The sequence below is a fragment of the Poeciliopsis prolifica genome, unplaced genomic scaffold, assembly GCF_027474105.1.
Source record: "Poeciliopsis prolifica strain line A6 unplaced genomic scaffold, Auburn_PproV2 SCAFFOLD023, whole genome shotgun sequence".
Classification (NCBI taxonomy): Eukaryota; Metazoa; Chordata; class Actinopteri; order Cyprinodontiformes; family Poeciliidae; genus Poeciliopsis; species Poeciliopsis prolifica.
In genome coordinates, this window is record NW_026562398.1 from 6,358,031 (window position 1) to 6,376,299 (window position 18,269).

Below are 18,269 nucleotides of genomic sequence, written 5' to 3' on the forward strand. Positions count from 1 at the left end.
GTGACAAACATCAATGTGTTTCCCCTTTTTTTTTACATTTTAAGTGAAAAGAGCTGCCAGTGGAGCTAGCATTTTTTATCAATATTTGATAATGGATTTTAAACAGATTCCTGTATCTTGCTGAAAAGCTGCTTGTAAGTTAATTCTGTCTTCATTCAAGTGTACTAAGATGCTTATATAAAAAAGGTGAAGAGAGTTAAATACAGAGCAAATCCTTGTAGAAAATCTGAAATCTGAGCCTGAAGCACACAACCAGAGCTCCAATCAACTGGTTTTGATGAGAGCACAATGATGTCAAATAAAATCCAGTAGAGTTCATTGACGTTTTGCAAGTCTGTAGTTTTGACTTAGAAGTGATAGCAGAGTCTTCAGCTAATGGTGTCACATTGTCTTTCTTTTTATTTTGCAGATTTAAGAAGGCCACGATCAGAACCTTCTAACTGCTACAGCAGCGAGGGCCAGAGAGATCTCCCATTGGCTAAAAAACATAAACCTAACCCGGAATTATTTCATAATCGACCCGACAAGCCCATGTCTGTTCCTCTGAGCCTGGAGCAGCAACAGCTCCACAAACTGTCCTCCAGCACTAAGAGCATGTCCGCGGAGGGCTTGAGCACTGACAAAAGTCTACCAACAGGAGGCAGCACTGGGACAACCAGGTGGAACTCCAGAGAGAGTTTCTCCCACAGCATCATGGGGAAGAAAGCACTGGGCATCAGTGGAGGCAGCAGTTTAGGAAAGGAGAAGCTGGTCAACCGACTGCGGCAGCGGGAGCAGCTGGGCATGCTGGTTATGACGGACAGAGAAATGGCAGATTCAGAACTGCTGTCGTATCGAGAGGACCTGGAGAACCAGGACTGCCTCACGCAGATGGATGACCTACAGGTGAGCAGAAAAGAGTGAAATCATCTATACTCCAACTATAGTGCAGCAGAGGGATGAATTTAACAGATGAACCTGCATCAACTTTGTTTCAGATATGATGTGCAGTCTTGTGCAGTAACTGAGACAACACTTACAGTAGACTGCAAAAACAAAATAAAAAAATCAGATATAGTAAGATATTTACACTAGAAACTAGATCAAAAATAAGTGGTAAGATTTTGTGTTTTTGTAGCATCTGGACTGTATTTATTGGCAATAAATAGGCATGTATTTTCCTGACATGCCTCCCAAACAACCAACAACCAGGTGGTAAATGTTGTCTGATCTTTACTATGGAAACTTTTGACCTCCAGAAGCCACATTATTTGCTTCATGTCTCTAATTGCGATCTTGGAAAAATGTAAATTCTGATCACTCTGCATGGTGGCAAGATATATTTTGGAGTCTTTGTCCAACTTTGTTGACCCCAACTTTAGCTTCATTAATAGAAAGTTCTACAATAACCCACATTTTCTGGGTTGAATAGTTTTCTGTTGCTTGGTCTACAACAAGAACATGATTTGGACACTCTTTACGAAATAGCAAAGTATCATAAACTAATATGCTCAAGTGTCCTTTTGAGTTAAAGACACCCAGTGGCTTTAACTCAAAAGGTGTTATTTGCTATAAAATTTGAATAAAAGCAAAAGGCAAGATTGATACAAACAAAATATGTTGTCTTGTACATGACACTGTCCATAGCAAAAAAATTTAGTTAGCAAAAAGGCTCCAGTTTAAAATAAAAGAAGTCCGTCTACATAAACTGTTTCTGCTGGTGAGCAAAAATTTGTGTTATTCAAACTAAATTCTTTCTATTCTTTCAACATATTTGTCAATATTTATTAAAATTTAGTTAAAATGTGCAGATATAAATTGATTTTCTGCTAAACTTGTGTACTGTCAGAGGTATGGATGCACAATATTAGCACTTCCCGCATTTGGTAGGTAGTATGCAGCGAAGCATCTTGGCACCCTGTCAGTGACCATCACTGCATAATAAACTCTACTTATTGTCTTCAACAGCCAAGAAATCCTTCCAGACATCCATATCAGTCTAATTACTTCTCCACCAGATGAAGTGCTGGATTAAGTATTTCTAGCCTCTAGCAATTTCACTTTTATTATCATTATCTTCTGTCCTGTCATTAAAATCCTAAATTATTGTGTCAGGGCCAAAAGCATTGAACAAGTATGCATAAGTAGTCTGCATGCAGATATTATCGTGATGAAATTTTACTAGATAGGTGCTGACATTAGTCATCTTTGCTTTTCTCAAAACGTCAGGTAAACATGATGACTCTGGCAGAACAAATCATCGAAGCAACACCTGAAAGAATCAAAAGGGAGAACTTCAGCGTTGCAGACTCTGGGCCTTTAGACACATCGGCGGTCAGCACCACCATGAACTGGCTAGCCAGCTACCTGGGAGATGTAGAACAGCTGCCAAGTATCATACACCTACGGTAAGGGTTTGTACTCTTAAATACAACCTTTGCTTTCTAGATGTCATTAAAAAAAGACATGTTAAATAAAGTTTTTGTATCTGAGTAAAAACTGAGATTTTGTTTTATTTGCTCAAATTCCAAAGAAATGAAATGTAAGAAAAAAAAGACTTTGACATTTTTAGAGGCTTGTATTTCAAACCTCTTTTGAATGTCATCAAAAAATGTGCTTCCTTTACAATTTAAAGAAAAAAGACACAATGTTGAAGTGAGAAGCAAAAAGAAACACTTTTTTTTTGCCAAATCCATACAAGCGTGGCTACTGTGAAAAAGTTTTTGTCCCCCGTAGAAATTTCTTCTGCTTACTTATCAAACTTAAATATTTCAGATCATCCAACTTATTTTAATTTCCAACAAAGACGAAATCTGTCAAGTCAAGATTTATTTCCAAACCAGTCTGCGATGAAGTAAACTGTTGCATTAATCCAACCTCACTGCAGGCTTTTCAAAGTCAGTTTTTTAGGTTGAAATCTGGAACGTTAATATATTTGAGATGATCAAAAGCAAAAACAGAAGAGATCTGGGTAACACTTAATTTGAAGGAGTGTGCATGACGCTGACACGTCACTGTCATAGACATAACACCTGTTAGGATGATGGAGTCTTTATGAATGTTTACAACTGTTGTCATAAAGTGTCATTCAGTAAATAAAGGTACAGTTAAAGTTGCACTAAAAGCTGTTTTTTTTCTGATTTCATCTCACAATCCCAATGCAAATTTATAGAAAAAGTACGCGGAGAAAACTAAAATATCTTAAAAAGGTCAATTAAAAAAGATAAATTGTTTTTTTTTTTGGATAGATCTCTGTACAATGAGCCACTGACACCATCATCTAACCCTAACCTGAGCCCTCGGGGGTCTCCGCTCAGAGAGGCCCCGTTGGAGAGGACAGCGGTTCCTTCCCCGTCCGACTGGAGTGAGTTCATCAACGCCTCCAACAGCAAAGTGGAGCGAGACCTGGCCCAGCTGACTCTGTCAGATCCAGAGCAGAGAGAGCTGTACGAGGCTGCCCGATTGGTCCAAACTGCCTTCCGCAAGTACAAGGTACAGTCCCGGTGTTCAGGCAATGAAAGCTGTCTATGCTGTAGCCCAGACTCATAGAGCTACAGGCTGAGGATTGGTGTAACTGGGTGGATCTGTTTTTGGATTTTAGGGATGAAGGATTCCCTTTAATCTGGCTATGGATTGAAGTTCAGCATATGTAACGTGGCTTATTACCTATTTTGTCTTGTGTTGTACTGTTTCTAACCATGGTTTCAACTGATTGATTTCAGTCTCTATATTTGTCTAATTCTCTGTATGTCTATTTTTAACTGTATCAGAAAATTAAGAGGAAACACAAATCTGTCCCTGTGGTTCCAGCATGGAATAAGGTGGCTTGAGCAGAGCATGGCCTTGCTTAGGGGAGCTGCACTGACCCCGTATCCCTGCATTACTTAGACACATTTATTAAGCAATGAGCTCCCACTTTGTCTCTGTCTTTTTTTCCTCGTTGCCCAGTCCCATTCCTGAACTTCCCACCTACCCATGAGAAACTTTCAATAAGTTTTATCATCACAAACTGTTCACTGTCGTTCACAGTTGTCTTTAGCCCATCTGCCAGCTGATTCTGAGGTGACTCTCTGTTGGGCAGCAGCTCACTTCCTCCACTGTTTGACAGGTGGTCTGTCCACAAACTGTGCTCTTTATCTGAGGCGGTCATGTGCTAACCATGACAACACCTCGGCAAGCTACACATATCCTTTGTGGCAGAAAGGAGCTCCTATTGTAACTTCTTACCTCTTCCACTCTACTTTCCGACAGGGGCGGCCACTCCAGGAGCAACAGGAAGTAGCTGCCGCTGTTATACAACGTTGCTACAAGAAATACAAGCAGGTAGGCAAGGAACACCGCGAAATTGTTTCCATGCCTGAATACGTTTAAAGAGCAAACATTCGAAATGCGTCTTTTTTTTCCCCTCGTTTACAAGCTAACATGGATAGCCCTAAAGGTAACTTGTTGGTCATACTCTTGCATGGAGCCACAGCACGACTTTCATCAAGCGAGTCCTGACGTGTCGATGCGTTCTTGTCCTCAGTATGCACTTTATAAGAAGATGACGCAGGCCGCCATCCTTATCCAGAGTAAATTTCGCAGCTACCACGAACAAAAGAAGTTCCAGCAGAGCAGGAGGGCGGCTGTACTCATTCAGCAATACTACCGCAGCTACAAGGAGTTTGGGAAGCTGAAGCCCCATCATCGTGGGGCTGCTGCCGCCCTGGTGCAGCACAAACTGAGGTAAACACCAAGTAACAGGGTGTATGCGCGCTGCTGTAGACTGCAGGATGCGGCAAGAACCACTTCATCTTGCTACATAATGATAAAGTGACAGTTAAATTATGAGGCTTGTCTGCAGGGCTGAAAAATGCTTAATGTCTTGAGTCATTTATCAACAAAGTCATTAGCAAAAATAAGTTTGAAAGATGATGTGTAATCTCTTTTTGCTTATTAAAGACATTGTGATTTGGATTTTTATTTTTTTTTTTCCTGCTTGGTAACGTTAACTCAAAGTGTTTCTGCTGCCTCATAGAGGGAGTCTGCTCACGAAGAGGCAGGATCAGGCTGCCAGGAAGATCATGAGGTTCCTACGACGCTGCCGCCACAGGTAGGTGGCGACCCAAACAGCGACCCGAGCCAGAACGCTCAATAAAAGGACTTTTCCAAAGTATTCACACCCCATCAACCGTTTCTTAACTTTTCAAGTTGCAACCACAAACTTCAATGTGTTTGATTGGGATTTTATGTGTTACACCAACACTGAGTGGTCTAGTAACCCTAAATAAAATCAGCTTCAAATAAACTTGTTCTGTATGACTGACTCTAAGGGGGAATACAAATGTTCTGTGAAGAAGTGGGTTAATGTTGACCCTAGAATTGGGCAATTTGATATTTCAAAAATAAATTTGCATAAGGAAAGACGCCATTTTCGAAAAAACTCGATTAAAAGCTTTGGTGCAAGGGCGGGTTTATCAAAAATTATTTATTTCGCAAAACTGCAATGGAAACCTTTTTTTTCCCATTGCAACTGGATCCACAACAACTGGATACTGTCACTGGTGCAAACTACAAAAAAGATAGTTTTGAAAATAGTTGGAAGAATAGTGTATAATTTATTGACGTGTGATTTTAATTGCATTTCTTATTTAATGAACACATCATAATTGTGAAATTTGGTTTCTTTGACAGTAGCGGAATATTGACAAAGTTTTGCACATATTTGTAATGGAAACACAGCTAATGTTACTAAATGAAAAGCATCATGAAAACCAAGCAATAGTGAGCAGTCAATCGTCTGAAAACAAAAACAACAAAACCGCACAGTTGCCAATCTTTCAAGACATGGCTGCACACTTTCAACTACAACTGACAGGCCATAAAAAGTCCAGTTTATAGTTTACAGCAAGCAACTTGAGGACATAATTCACACCAAACTAAAACTAAACGCCCTTCATACAAAACTTTGTGATGTGCAATAGCCTAAAAAAAAACTTCACAGTATGAAAAACTGTGACGGCAGTATCACGTTTCCTCAGCAGGGACAGGAAACCTGTTTTGAGGTGATAGGAATTTAGATGGAGCTAAATTCAGAACAATTTGGAGAAAAAAAATTGTATCTGTGCACAGGAACAGAGGGGTCACCTTCCAACAGGATGATACTGGACAAGAGTTAAAAACCTTTCTTCTAACCTCCAACCAGTTTGCTACTTTGTGCTAGCCTATCGCATCAAGTCCCAATAAATACATTGATGTTTTAACGGGTCAAACTGTGGAAAAGTTTGAAGGGATGTCAATCCTTTTGCAAGGCACTCCAAAACGAACTTCTCCGTTTCTGCTGGCTCGTGATACAGACGTGTAATTTCCATTTAAATAATCAATAAGCCACAATAAAAGTAACAGCAGCAAGTACACCCCTGTCTAATACCACTTAACTTTCAATCATTTCCCACCATGGTGATATTGCACAGTGGTGTTCTTTCTTCCATTGTATGCTACTGTAACCAGATAATTTTGTCCATCTCTTTTTCTTTTCTTTTTTTTTTCTTTTTTTGCTTGGTGTGTTAGATTTAATTATTTATTTTTCATCTTCTTGACAATAATCACTAGTTAGAGATATCCCCATCCCTAAGCTCCACCTTCCACCCCCAGCTGCCCCTGCCCCTCCTTCACAGTGCCTACTGTGTGCTAATAGCTGTCTGGTATTGTTTTGCTGTTTATGCCAAGCCCCTTGATGGACCATAGACTGTTCAAGCGGGTGAGTGCAGCCTCAGCAACTCAGTTCGTGACTCCCTTCCTCTCTTTCTTTCTTTCTCTCTCTCTTCTTCATCTGTTTCTCTTTCCAAATCTCTTGTTTCACTGTCACTCTTTAATAAAGCTTGTATCTCCTCCTGAAGTTTTATCCATGGCGGTCTATCCCTTTTTCTCCTTCCTCATGTTCTCTTCTCTTCCCTCCCAGTCCTTCTCATTTTCCATCACTGTTGCTTGATGCCTGCTTGCATGAAGGCTGCTGACTGGAGCCACAGGTGGACTGAGACGCTCAGATTTAGATCCGAGCCTTCCTTAACTAACAAAATGCTTATGAATGACAATGTCACTGCAACACTTACCAGAGACATTTGATTCTCCGTATTTCTCTTTCTCTCCTTGAAAATTGCACTTTTTATTTTTCTTTTTCTTTTCATTTAGCTTTCTGTGGTTTTGCAAATTGCCAGTTATACAGTGCGGGAAGCTTTTTCTTAACTCTGTTTTTTCCTGCTGCATGTCAAGTGGTGACGACTATGGGTCTTGCTCTTCTACTTTTAGGCATGCTATGAACCTGCTGTTCCTCCAGTAGTTGTCTCTCTGGCTGGCTGACTGACTGTATGCTCTATTTCAAGCCACTCGATAGACTGCAAGGGGAAACGTCCTCCCTTCAATTTCTGCTTACTTACCTCTGTCAAGCAGTTCTGTGGGATTCATAACTTTAAAAACAACTAGCTGTATTTTAAGGTTTCCTTTAATAAGAAAAAAAACTAACCTGGTCTTAGAGCAATAGATTCATCTGCTAAATATAATGTTGTGGCAGTAGTCCTCTTGTTGGGATCAGAGAATAAACAATATTTTGTGTTTCACTAATTTCACTCAGTTTCTGTGTGATCCTCTTCTGTATGTTGCAGCACTTGCTTTCTGTACAGTAATCAAGCAGGATGAACTCCATCAAATTATCCTGGGGGATTTCTTTATCCTCCACAAACATTCCCTGAATCAAAAACTACATATATATATATATACACATGTATATTTATGTAGTTTTGTATACGTTCTGTCATGTTACAGTCTTATCTCTGAAGGTGGTTTGGGGATTTTGTTTGCTATAGCAGAACAATGTTGTGTATACCTGTGAAGTTAAAGTGGATACAATGCATTGTTTACTGACACTTCACAAGCAAAAACAAAATTGTATTCAGATTTGTTTTCAGTCCCTTCATTACTGTGATACATCTGATACACCTGATTAAAACCCAGTGCAATTAATTGCCCTCACATATCTCTTTAATAATAGATGTGTGTGATTTTTATCTCTGTGTGAATCCAGTTTTTCCTGCGAAGGCCTCAGAGATTTGTCAGAGAACATCAGTGAACAGCGTCATAAAGATCTAGTATCTCAACACGCAGGTTCAGAGATAAAGCTAGAAGCAGGTTTAGGTTATGAGACAATCTGTAAACAGCAACAGCAGCATTAATAAGAAAGATTGCTAAATGCTTGTTGCACCTGCAAAGAGCTTCAGCTCAGGCGGGAAACTCTAAGCTTTATCGTAGACAAAGCTGTGAAAGCCTTTTCCTTCCAGCTTTAAACATAAAGCTGGAGATACAGAGTAATGGTTTAGATAAAAGCATAGCAGCGTGACTGAATGGATCAGTCACGGATCTAAATTGAATTTAGATGCTGTTCACAGACACTATGTGTGTTTTTCTGTCAAATAAAATTCCCAATCCTCTGTTTGTAACGCAGGAAATAGGTTTACAAAAATTTATAAACCTGATGAAGTTAGATAATTATTCACTTGTTGAGTGTTTCAAGCTGATATTTTTTATTCAATGTAAACTCATAATCTATGTAATTCTTAGTAATGATTTTTAAGCTGTTGTAAATGACTAATTGTGTATATTTCTTTGCAAAACTGTAAGGACTTCTTTATCTTTTCCCAGAAATGACGTAGCTCCTGATGACCTGAGCTTTACGTTTTAGTCCTGCTTGAAAGTTTTAGGATTTTGTTTGTGTGTGTGTGTCATTTTCTGTGCGGCTAACTTCATCTTCCATTAACGAATCGTCGTCTGTCTCTGTGTTTCAGGGTGAAAGAATTGAAAAGGGCCAGGGAACATGAGACCCCTCAGAAGAGCCCCCTTGCGATGTGACATCACTCTCCTGACTCCTCTTTTCGTTTTTGTTTGTACCTGAGACATTTTACAAGAGAACAGAACAAAAAGAAAAAAAACATCGATTCATGCACTGCTATTATTACTACTACTAGAGCAGTGTTACTGGTTCAACTTCTATTACGTTGTATGACAGCTATTTTATTTGATTTGATTTTTTTACATGTTTATTCTTTCCATTGACTTGGTGACTTCAACAGCATTATGAACTCAAAGAACTGGGGCAACGGGTGCAGAACATTGGCTTCATGGCATTTTTTGCACTTTTTCATGGACTGCTTTTTATTTTTATTTCTTTTTTTTAGCTGCGAAGAGGTTTTAGACAGTGATGAGAGACGACGGTGGACAGGCGGTCGGTCAAACGCGAGGATCTCAAGAGACGAAAGTTAGGGCTGTTGCAGAAAATCTCAAAGGACAAGGAGACCATGCAGAAACACTCTGGGCTCTCGTTGTATTTCATGGTTATTTTTTAAGACCAATAAATTCACTCAAAGACAGATTTTTTGTTTACTTAACACCCACATACCCCACTTTAAACCCAATGCTGGTGATTTAACAGTATCCATTTAAACTTAGTATTCTTTCCAGTCCTTCTTTGCTCGACCCCACCAGTCCGCCCGCCTGGGTGGAGCTACAAATGAATGTAGTGGGGTTCAAACATTCATGCTGAAGCAGATTGGGGATAAAACATTTTCTTTTAAAAAGATACTATGCTTTATTGTATATATATAGTCCCTTTATTACTTGAATTTGTTTCATATCGTCCAATGTACTCCTTCCATCATGTCCAATGTATTGGTGAGCTGTATCAGGCTATATGTTGTTAAATCTTACCAAGAAAAAAAAAATGCATGACTTCTAGACAGAAAAAGTCTTTGCTTGTGTGTTTATGGTCTAGCCCTTCAGTCTTTCTTCTGATTTTGATTTTATTTCCACATTTCTCTTCATAAGAGCCGTTATTATTTCTGTAATTAAGCTAATATCCGTGTTCTCTCGGTTATTTTGTTTCCTTCTTGGTTCCCCTCCCAGAGGGGAGCAAAATGTCAATTTTGTTCATTATTTTTGTGTTGTAACTCTTGTAGTCATGCAGGTTGTTATTGTTCTTTTGAGTTGAACTCCGGAGCCTCTGCAGGCTTTTGAGGGGAAAATCACATACATTGCCTTGACGTCTTAGAGATTCTTTGTGGGGTCCCTAAGCTTGTCCCAAAATAGGGGTTTGACAAATCCATATTTTTTGACAATTGAGTGATTTCTGTATATAAAAGAAGGCTGCAAGTATGTAGGGGAAAAAATGAACATGTTCCCTTACAGGGATTGTATTTTAGAAATATATTATTTTATTCATTAAAAATGGGTCGAAAACAGGTACAAGACAAAAACAGAATATTTGTATAGTTTTGTTTGAATGCTTAAGAAGTATGGTTCTATCGTTTGTACATAGTGTAAATATCTGGGATAAAGATGAGCTAAGTGCATGAAAAGTATGAACAGAGTTAAAAGGGGGGAAAAAAAACTAAAGCAGTAGTGGCTATGCTCTGTAAAATTAAAAATATTTCACTATTAGAGTATTTTACTTTATTTTGATTGTTCCGGAGACAAACATTTTGCTAAAGCATGATATTATTGCATATGAAAAAGTTAAAAAAAATAATGTATTTAGTGTTAGGAGAGGTCTTTAAAAATTATCTTAAATCCACTATAGTTACTTTCATTTTTTGTCATTACCTGTTTGGTTTGGGCTCCCAAGAAACTTTTGCCAATGGTGCCAAGGTATACGATTGCTATGAAGCTTAAGAATTTATTTAAGTCCATTTTTGCAGAACAGATAATCATACAGTGAAATACACTCTAAGGAACGAAAACCATAACATCCTGACTGACTGAGGATTGAAGAAAACATAACTTGTAAAGGGACTCATTTTCAAACGAAGGGCATTTTAGTGCAAGTTCATCATATTTCCACCATCCAGATTTATCATAGAGCATTGTTCATCTCCTAATATACCACATCAGATATGTGCTTGATTTTTGTTGTCAGTAAAAATGGAATGTGACGATCATAGAGGTATCTTGTCTGAACTCAAAGATTGTAAACGGATGCCTTTCCCATTTGGATCCGGACATAGCAAACACAGGTGTTGCTGTTCTTATCACTGAAACAGACTGAATTCATCATCTCAGCTGTGCAACCTGACGCACCGAGCTTTGATTTACGATTCATAGATTGAGGTTTTGTAAACTGAAAACGACGATGGTTTGACCTTTTTGCACAGCATGTGTTGTTTTTATATTTTAGAAATGTTTCCAGTAGCGATTGCCAAAGGCAGACGTATCCTGCAGTGTTGTCTCGGTCTTTGTGTTGTGAAATAAAAAAATAGAGCCATGATAAATAATTTTTAAACTTCCCATCAGATTTATAAGCTATGTAGAATTCAACTGAAAAACAGAGATTTTTTTTTTCTTAAATGATGAAACTGAATCAAAATTTGATTCAAAATCTTGGCTTAATATTTTCCCACTCCAATTTACAAAATGTCTTCAAATCTCTAAATGTATGGACTTATTTTTTTTCCACAGTCCTCGTCAGATGAACCCATAGATTTTCAGTTCAGGTCTCTGGCAAAGCCGTTTTAAAACTATCTGAAGAAAAGAAACCCCACATCATGATGCTGCCAGCCCCGTATTTTACCATGGGATACTTTTGGGGATATGCAATGTTCTTTTTATACCATGCAAACTTTTTGGAATTATGGCGCAAATTCATGTTTTGTTCTTTGTGCAAAGAAGAAGATTTTTAGGAAATTTTTGACCAGGACTGGATGTTTTATTTTTTTGCTGTTTACAAACTTTTGTGATGTTACTTCCTATATTTTCTTCTATTACTTATCACTGCCCTCATAGCACAGTTATTCTGAAAATTTGGCAAATTAAGGTTTAACAATATTTTATTTTTTCACATTCGAACAATTTTTTCTGGCAGGAAGTTTTGACGAAGAAAGTCTTGGTTTAAGGTTGTGGAAACACTCATGAAACACGATTATGATGGGATTTTTGAACAGTTGCTTAACAAAATTGCTTTTCAGTTGAATTTTACAAGAGATTGGTTACATTAGAGGATGGGAAAGTTTAGAAATATGCAGCATGGTCTAATTTTTTACATCACAAAACATGGCTTTTAAACGAGGTCGAGTTAAATTTTATGAGGAGGCTGTGTTAAACAAAAGCTGGAGTCGAAAAACTGCTAAATAAACTGTCAAAGATGCTCGTGTGATTTTAGGAAACACTGGATGATCTCAGACGTGTCCATGAAAAGTCAATAAGCTAAACATGACTGTAATATATTTATGTGTAAATTATAGCACTAGCCTCTCTTGTGACACACTGGACAATATCAAAACAACATAGGATGCTTAGAAAAATAATTAGAGCCTTTTAGGTGCCTATTGGCTGCTGTCTAATTCTTATTCTGCCAGAAAGTGTACTCTGTATCCAAACATGTGAAAATTCAGCCAAGTGCCACTGAAAAACTTGATTTTCATTTATTTCTTTTTGACATCATTAGGATCTATAGATATTTCCCTGATGTTCTGGAACAACTGGTTGTTGTCGTGCTGTTTTCCGAATCACCTGATGTGTGAACTTTATTTGCAATGTTTATGTAGAAAGTGCCTATTCATGTCCTCATAACACCAGTTGCAGAATGCATTCAGTGTACCTGATCTTCAGGGAGTACGTCACACGATCGCACCATTACACTCACTCCCCTGCACAGTAGAAGTAGAGCGCTCCCGCTTGTCCGCGCTACGGCTTTATTTTCATTTTTCCACCTCTTCCATTTTCTCCTGGAACAGCTTGACTTTTTTAGAAACGCCACGATCGGGGTCTGCTGCCTTGCGCTCATCCTCCGGTTTGTGGTCAGAATGCATAGCCAATGCAATGTTTTGGGGGAAAAAAAGTGGGAGAAGGATTTATAATGCTTGCATGGTAAACTAGTTAACTGGGTGACTGAGCTGCACCTATAGCATGCTTATTTTCTTTGGACTGGTAGTCAGATAGACTTGATTAAGACATAATGTTTGCAAAACAGTAAGCAGCTGGTTTGGTGTATCATTGAGGGGAGAAATGTGATTGTGGGGGAGACAAAACCTGCAAACAAAGCCAATGACCAGTACTTGGTAGCTACGGATGTTTTCATGGCAGAGCATGAGGACAGACTTATATTTCGCAACAAGTTTCTTAGGTGTTTCGTTTGCTTTTTATTGTTCATTTAGGCTCAGTGTACCACCAAACTCACTTCTAGGACAGATGGACACATAAGCATTTAGCGTTGGTTGACCTCCCTTTTGTATTTTACTCAGGGTGCCAAAATGGGGAGGAGGAAACAGAGCAGGACATGCATTTCACATCAGAGGAAGCTAAAACCCGAAAACATAAATGGTTAAAACAACATGGAACTGAAGGTTTCATTGTACAACGTTTAAAGTAAATTAACACAGTAAATTTTCTCTTGCTAACCTTGAACAGGTGGAACCCTGAAATGGACTCCAACCATATATGTAGCTCTTGGAGATGAATGACTTTTATGAAGACCTCCGTTACTCTTTAGGCCTTTAATTTATTTAGGTGTCAAACTGTAGAGGGTATTTAAGATTAGGTGTAGTTCTATGAAAATTGCAACTACAAATCTTGTTTTTTACTGCCATTTCTTGAGGGTGGGGTGACAGGCACACTTGTTTAGCACACAGTGTTTATCAGTTCTAAGATGTTCTGCAAATTGACCTGAGAATCTGCCTTTCCTCCTCTTCCTTTTTCCGAAGCACCCAAACCTCAGAAAGGTAGGCGCATCAGGGCAACAGAACAGAAACCAGTTCAGCAGTATGATCCACGTGTTGACACAGAGCAATAAAGAAATTATTTTGTGGAGCCCTACCAGGCCTAGCAAAGTTTAAAAATGACTGGACACGTGTAGTCGACTTACTCTTTATGCAAATGCCAGTATTGCAAGACAAGCATTCAGTAGTTTATTGACAGCAATTATATGGCACCCTTTACCCAATTGCACGTTTTCATCAATTCCAAACTGAAGAGAAGAAAAAATGGCCCTGCTTTGATAGAAAGTCATGGGTTCTCGACACTTTGCATGTGAACTAGTGTTAGATCTCTTTTCCTCTCCTCTATAGCTGTCTTTCTCTCTGTCTTTCCCTGTTATGTGACCCGAGTTTTCTCCGCTCCCCGCCCTTAGAAAAAATGTCCATCTCCTCTCGGTTCTCCTAATGTGTTATGCTTTCCTCCTTTTTCTTCCCTTTTCTTGTTTGTAAGTTTTATTTTTGTAATTGTGCATGTACAAGCGTCACTGACTCAATGGATATGTTTAAAAAAAAAGAGATTTCTGCTGCTGAAGCCATGCAAAACATTTTGAATTGCCCTTAAAATATGGAAGATGTTTTCTGAATGCTTTATATTCTTTCTGCTGTAAAATAATAAAAAAAGGAGAAAATGAAGAAAACTTGAGAACCTATTCTGCCATGTCTTTTTGCTTCGTCCTTTACTTTTACTGCTATTCTCCCACTTTTATACCAGTACATTTCAGTTTAAAACAACTACAGAGGAATAACATTTGACACTTTTCTTTTTATTCTTTGATTTTTACATCTCAAATAATTTTGAGTACATACAAAGATCTTAACATGACTTTCCACAGTTTAAAAGTAAATCCGACAGTAAATCAGCTGAAGGTAAAGGTTTGAGTCTTGGAAACATGTAATGTATGCATGCATGGAGTGCGATGTTTGCTTTGTCTGCCCTTTAAAAGTGTATCAAGCACATGTTTCCCTCTCTATTAAGCACTGCTTCTTGTAAGGCAGATAACCAACTAGCTCGGTTTTTAGACGCAGTACTTCCAGAAACACTCTGAATTTCCATTTCTCTTCCTTAACTGCTTACGGATGCCCAGCAAGCGGCTGTAAGGTTTCAGGAGACTTGGTTTCTCTAATAAGACCTGAAAGAAAGGATATAATAGTTAGATATCTATATTACCATGTTTAATACAAGAGTGTACAGTTTCAGTCAGAAATACAGGTCAGTTCCTTTTAAAAGTATTCAAAAGTGTTAAGAAAACACTTCAATTAATTTTACTGAAATTTTATGTGATACACCAACACAGGCTAGTTGTTCATGGGAAAAAGTATATGCTTTACAAATGGTTTTTACAAAGAAAAATCTGAAAACTTATGGATTGCATTGGTATTCATGCCCCTCTGATACCCTCAAATGAAATCCAGTTGCTTTCAGGAGTCATAGGTTTAGATTTGAAAACAATGTCTAATGCTGTGAACATTTCCGATCCCCACTAACTCATCATCCCTTTGGTGAAAGAGGGTGGTGGAGGCTTCATGGTGAGGGAATGCATTCGTTTAGGATCAAAGAATCGTCACGCGCCACATCAGTCTTTACAGCATCAATTCAACGTTATTTTATAAGGGAGACAGACAGAGTTGCCCTATTTGTGTGATGCTGGCAGAGTCACCTCCAGAAATTAAAAGTAATAAATGCATTCCACACTTTTTGTCTTCTCAGAATAATTTTCATTTTCCTTCAGCAGCATAATTGTGCACTTTGCCTTGGTCTGTCATAAAATCTGCAAAATGCAGTGTAGTTTGTAATTTCTCAAGAGACATATTGTTTAAAGATCTGCAGCTAAGATTTCTCTTTCCCATTTTTAGGATGTAATTGTTTGAAGTCACACACCTCTCTCTTGACTCCTCTTGGCACCAGATTTGTCGTCCTGACACCTGATGGATAAGAACACAAGGGATTCGAAATGATTCGAGATATCCATTGTCTAGCACCTTGTCTTTGCGATGTTTCCCTTCAGGCCATACTTCAAGTAGATTAACATTGTAGAAAAATGGTTTCAAATTTGTTCTTAAAAGTGTCTCTTACCATCTCTGTCAACTTCCCCAGACATAAAAGTGGAATATCGGAGCGCTGCACCATCCTGAGGAATAAACGTTTGCTCAGGAAGAAACTCGTCATCCAGCATTCCTATAACGCGATCCTCCACTGACGCTGAGGTCAAACATAAATAAATACATTTCAGGTAGTTGATCAAATAATAATAAATAAAAAAAACGCATAAAAAATGTTCAAACGCTGAATGTTTTCTAACCCAAAGTAGCACTTATACTCACTTCTGATCAACAGAAAATTAACGGCATTAATAGAACCACTCACATTTTTCTGCCTGCTAGCTGAACCTTGGCAGAAAAATCACTGCTGAGCATTGCAGCGCTCAGGTAATTATTTTATGGCCCCAGGTTAAGACTGTGCTGTCATTAATCTCTTAAAATTAAATTGTACGACTGAAAATACTAATTACCCATCTTAATTGATGGATTATTTTTATAAAAGCTATAATAGAGGCATTATCCTTTGCTCACCTGGTCCTGGATAGGGCATCTCGGCCGATTCTGTGATAGGGTGGGCCAGCAGGGTGCCAGAGGCCACCAGCACAAAGGCCCAGGAGAAGAGATGGCTGCACTTCATTACTGTCTGATGCTGTTGTGGGAAGTGGTTCTGATTTGCACACAGGTCCTCTGGTGAAGACTTCTGAATGCGCAGTGGACCCAGCTGTTTTATATACTTCCAGCTGGGTCCACCTGACTGGCCCGGCACACGCACACACGCTTTTGTTTGCTGCCACAGCCATCAGCTACATGCAGACTCACATCCGCTCTCACTGGCATAAATCAACAGGGATACACCGGTGAATTATGGACTCTATAAGAAGACGCCACACTGACCCGTCATCCAGAGCCACCGGCCGTTTTTTACCAGCTCTTTGGCTTGATTAAGCAATTTTACTGAGTTTATAAATGTTATTAAAGCAGGTGCATAGATTGTCATCTCAACACCTACACTGGGGAGCAGGTGGCACACAAACCGCGCAGACGAATCACTTCCACCTTTATGTTACCGCTTTGTTCAAGTCTTAGGTCATCTGACTCCTAAATCCTTGTTGCATACGAAGTAGAAAGAGATCCTAATAAACCAAAGTAATTACTTCATCAGAAGTTCAGGGCAGGTTTAAGTGCTTATAACCTTCCTTTCTATGAGCTGTCTGACATTTCAAATCTATTCAAGGCAGCAGGAGATTTTCCACGGGTCACTTAATTCAGCCTGATTAATGCACAATATTTAGAAGCTTGGTAAGGCTCTGCAGCGCTCGGTCTCTGCTTTCTCCTCCTCTTCGTCATGCAATAAACCAAACCTTTATTAGTGTGGTTGGATAGTGTAATAGCAGCTTCACTGCTCAAAAAGATGAAAGATGGCTACTTACAAAGTTACATTTTCCACCTACGGTTGCAATTTCCATATTTACTAGAGGCATGAATGAAGTATTCAAACACTCATCTGATTTTTTTGGGCAGCTGAAGATGCAACGTTAAAGTCTATGCTTGGGAAGTGAAATAATAATAACTGCTAGGTATTATTATGATATTTCAACTCCCATAGCAAACATCTCCACAATCTAGATTTTCCCAAATTGCAGATAATACATTTTATAGATATAGCTCTTGATCAAAACTTAAAGTTGTAGCTTTGTTTTTTGGTTGAAAACTTAAATCTATGTTTGGTATTATATTCATGTGTGTCTGTAGATGTTCAAATTTCAATTATTTTAATTCTGACATTGGAACTTTGTATAAAACTGAATGCTCTACAAAACAGTTAGTCGAAAAACAGTAAATGTAGGAAGAGCCAAACACAAATTGATAAAGATTATGCTAAGAACAGAGAATTACATTAATTTCTGTTGATAATGAGCTTCATAATCCACCAACTTTGTGTTCTATAGACCATTAATTATGATTTTTTTGTGTATTTTGTTTGGCTTTGACATGTACTTCATACTTGGATGCCAGACACAAACTTTATTGTTTATAAAATTATTAATACAACAGAAGGAGTGACTCCAAATCCCATTTTTGTGGAACAAAATTACCCAGACACAAGTAGGTAACCAACTTCATAAATTTCATAACTTCATAACCTTAGATAACAAAAATGTAGGCATTTTTTTTAACCTAAAATGGCAAGTCAATTCCAGTAGATTAAATATGAAGCTGTAGTTTTGCAAACATACAGAATGCGTGCAGCAAAATGAGCAGCTATTGCATGATTCATTCCCTTAAGATATTGATCAATGCAAATGGAGTCATATCCATTTTTTTGTTTGCTTTGACTGCCAGTTATTATTATGTACATCTGATTGCTTAAAATGGCAATGCTAGTTCTTTTCACTTTTTAATAAATGGTTTGTTGTGTCCTTACAACACCTCTCAAATACTTTGAATTACAGTGTTGCTGTTATATACTGCGTCATTTGA

The 18,269-nt window shown here is 38.4% G+C and overlaps 2 protein-coding genes across 9 annotated transcripts in view; one reads left to right on the top strand and one right to left on the bottom strand.

Moving 5' to 3' along the window:
- camta1a (calmodulin binding transcription activator 1a) overlaps positions 1 to 14,394 on the top strand; it is a 366,205-nt gene extending 351,811 nt beyond the window's left edge. For 5 of the 8 annotated variants that reach the window (XM_055045985.1, XM_055045989.1, XM_055045987.1 and 2 more), the window contains 9 exons: positions 410 to 885; positions 2,209 to 2,387; positions 3,228 to 3,471; positions 4,231 to 4,302; positions 4,397 to 4,417; positions 4,505 to 4,704; positions 4,997 to 5,071; positions 6,688 to 6,718; positions 8,796 to 14,394. In XM_055045985.1, the coding sequence (XP_054901960.1) occupies positions 410 to 885; positions 2,209 to 2,387; positions 3,228 to 3,471; positions 4,231 to 4,302; positions 4,397 to 4,417; positions 4,505 to 4,704; positions 4,997 to 5,071; positions 6,688 to 6,718; positions 8,796 to 8,828 (1,331 nt within the window). In that variant the 3' untranslated portion in view covers positions 8,829 to 14,394. Of the gene's footprint in view, positions 1 to 409; positions 886 to 2,208; positions 2,388 to 3,227; positions 3,472 to 4,230; positions 4,303 to 4,396; positions 4,418 to 4,504; positions 4,705 to 4,996; positions 5,072 to 6,687; positions 6,742 to 8,795 lie in introns of all 8 variants that reach the window. The other 3 variants (XM_055045992.1, XM_055045986.1, XM_055045990.1) reach the window with 3 other exon arrangements.
- Positions 14,395 to 14,495: 101 nt separating this feature from the next.
- Positions 14,496 to 16,471, bottom strand: LOC129370394 (urotensin-2-like). Its single transcript, XM_055046354.1, has 4 exons — positions 16,320 to 16,471; positions 15,823 to 15,948; positions 15,628 to 15,671; positions 14,496 to 14,878 (listed from the first exon to the last, which is right to left on the bottom strand). The coding sequence occupies exons 1-4, from the start codon at positions 16,423 to 16,425 to the stop codon at positions 14,765 to 14,767; spliced, it is 390 nt and encodes a 129-aa protein (XP_054902329.1). The 5' UTR covers positions 16,426 to 16,471; the 3' UTR covers positions 14,496 to 14,764.
- Positions 16,472 to 18,269: the final 1,798 nt, after the last annotated feature.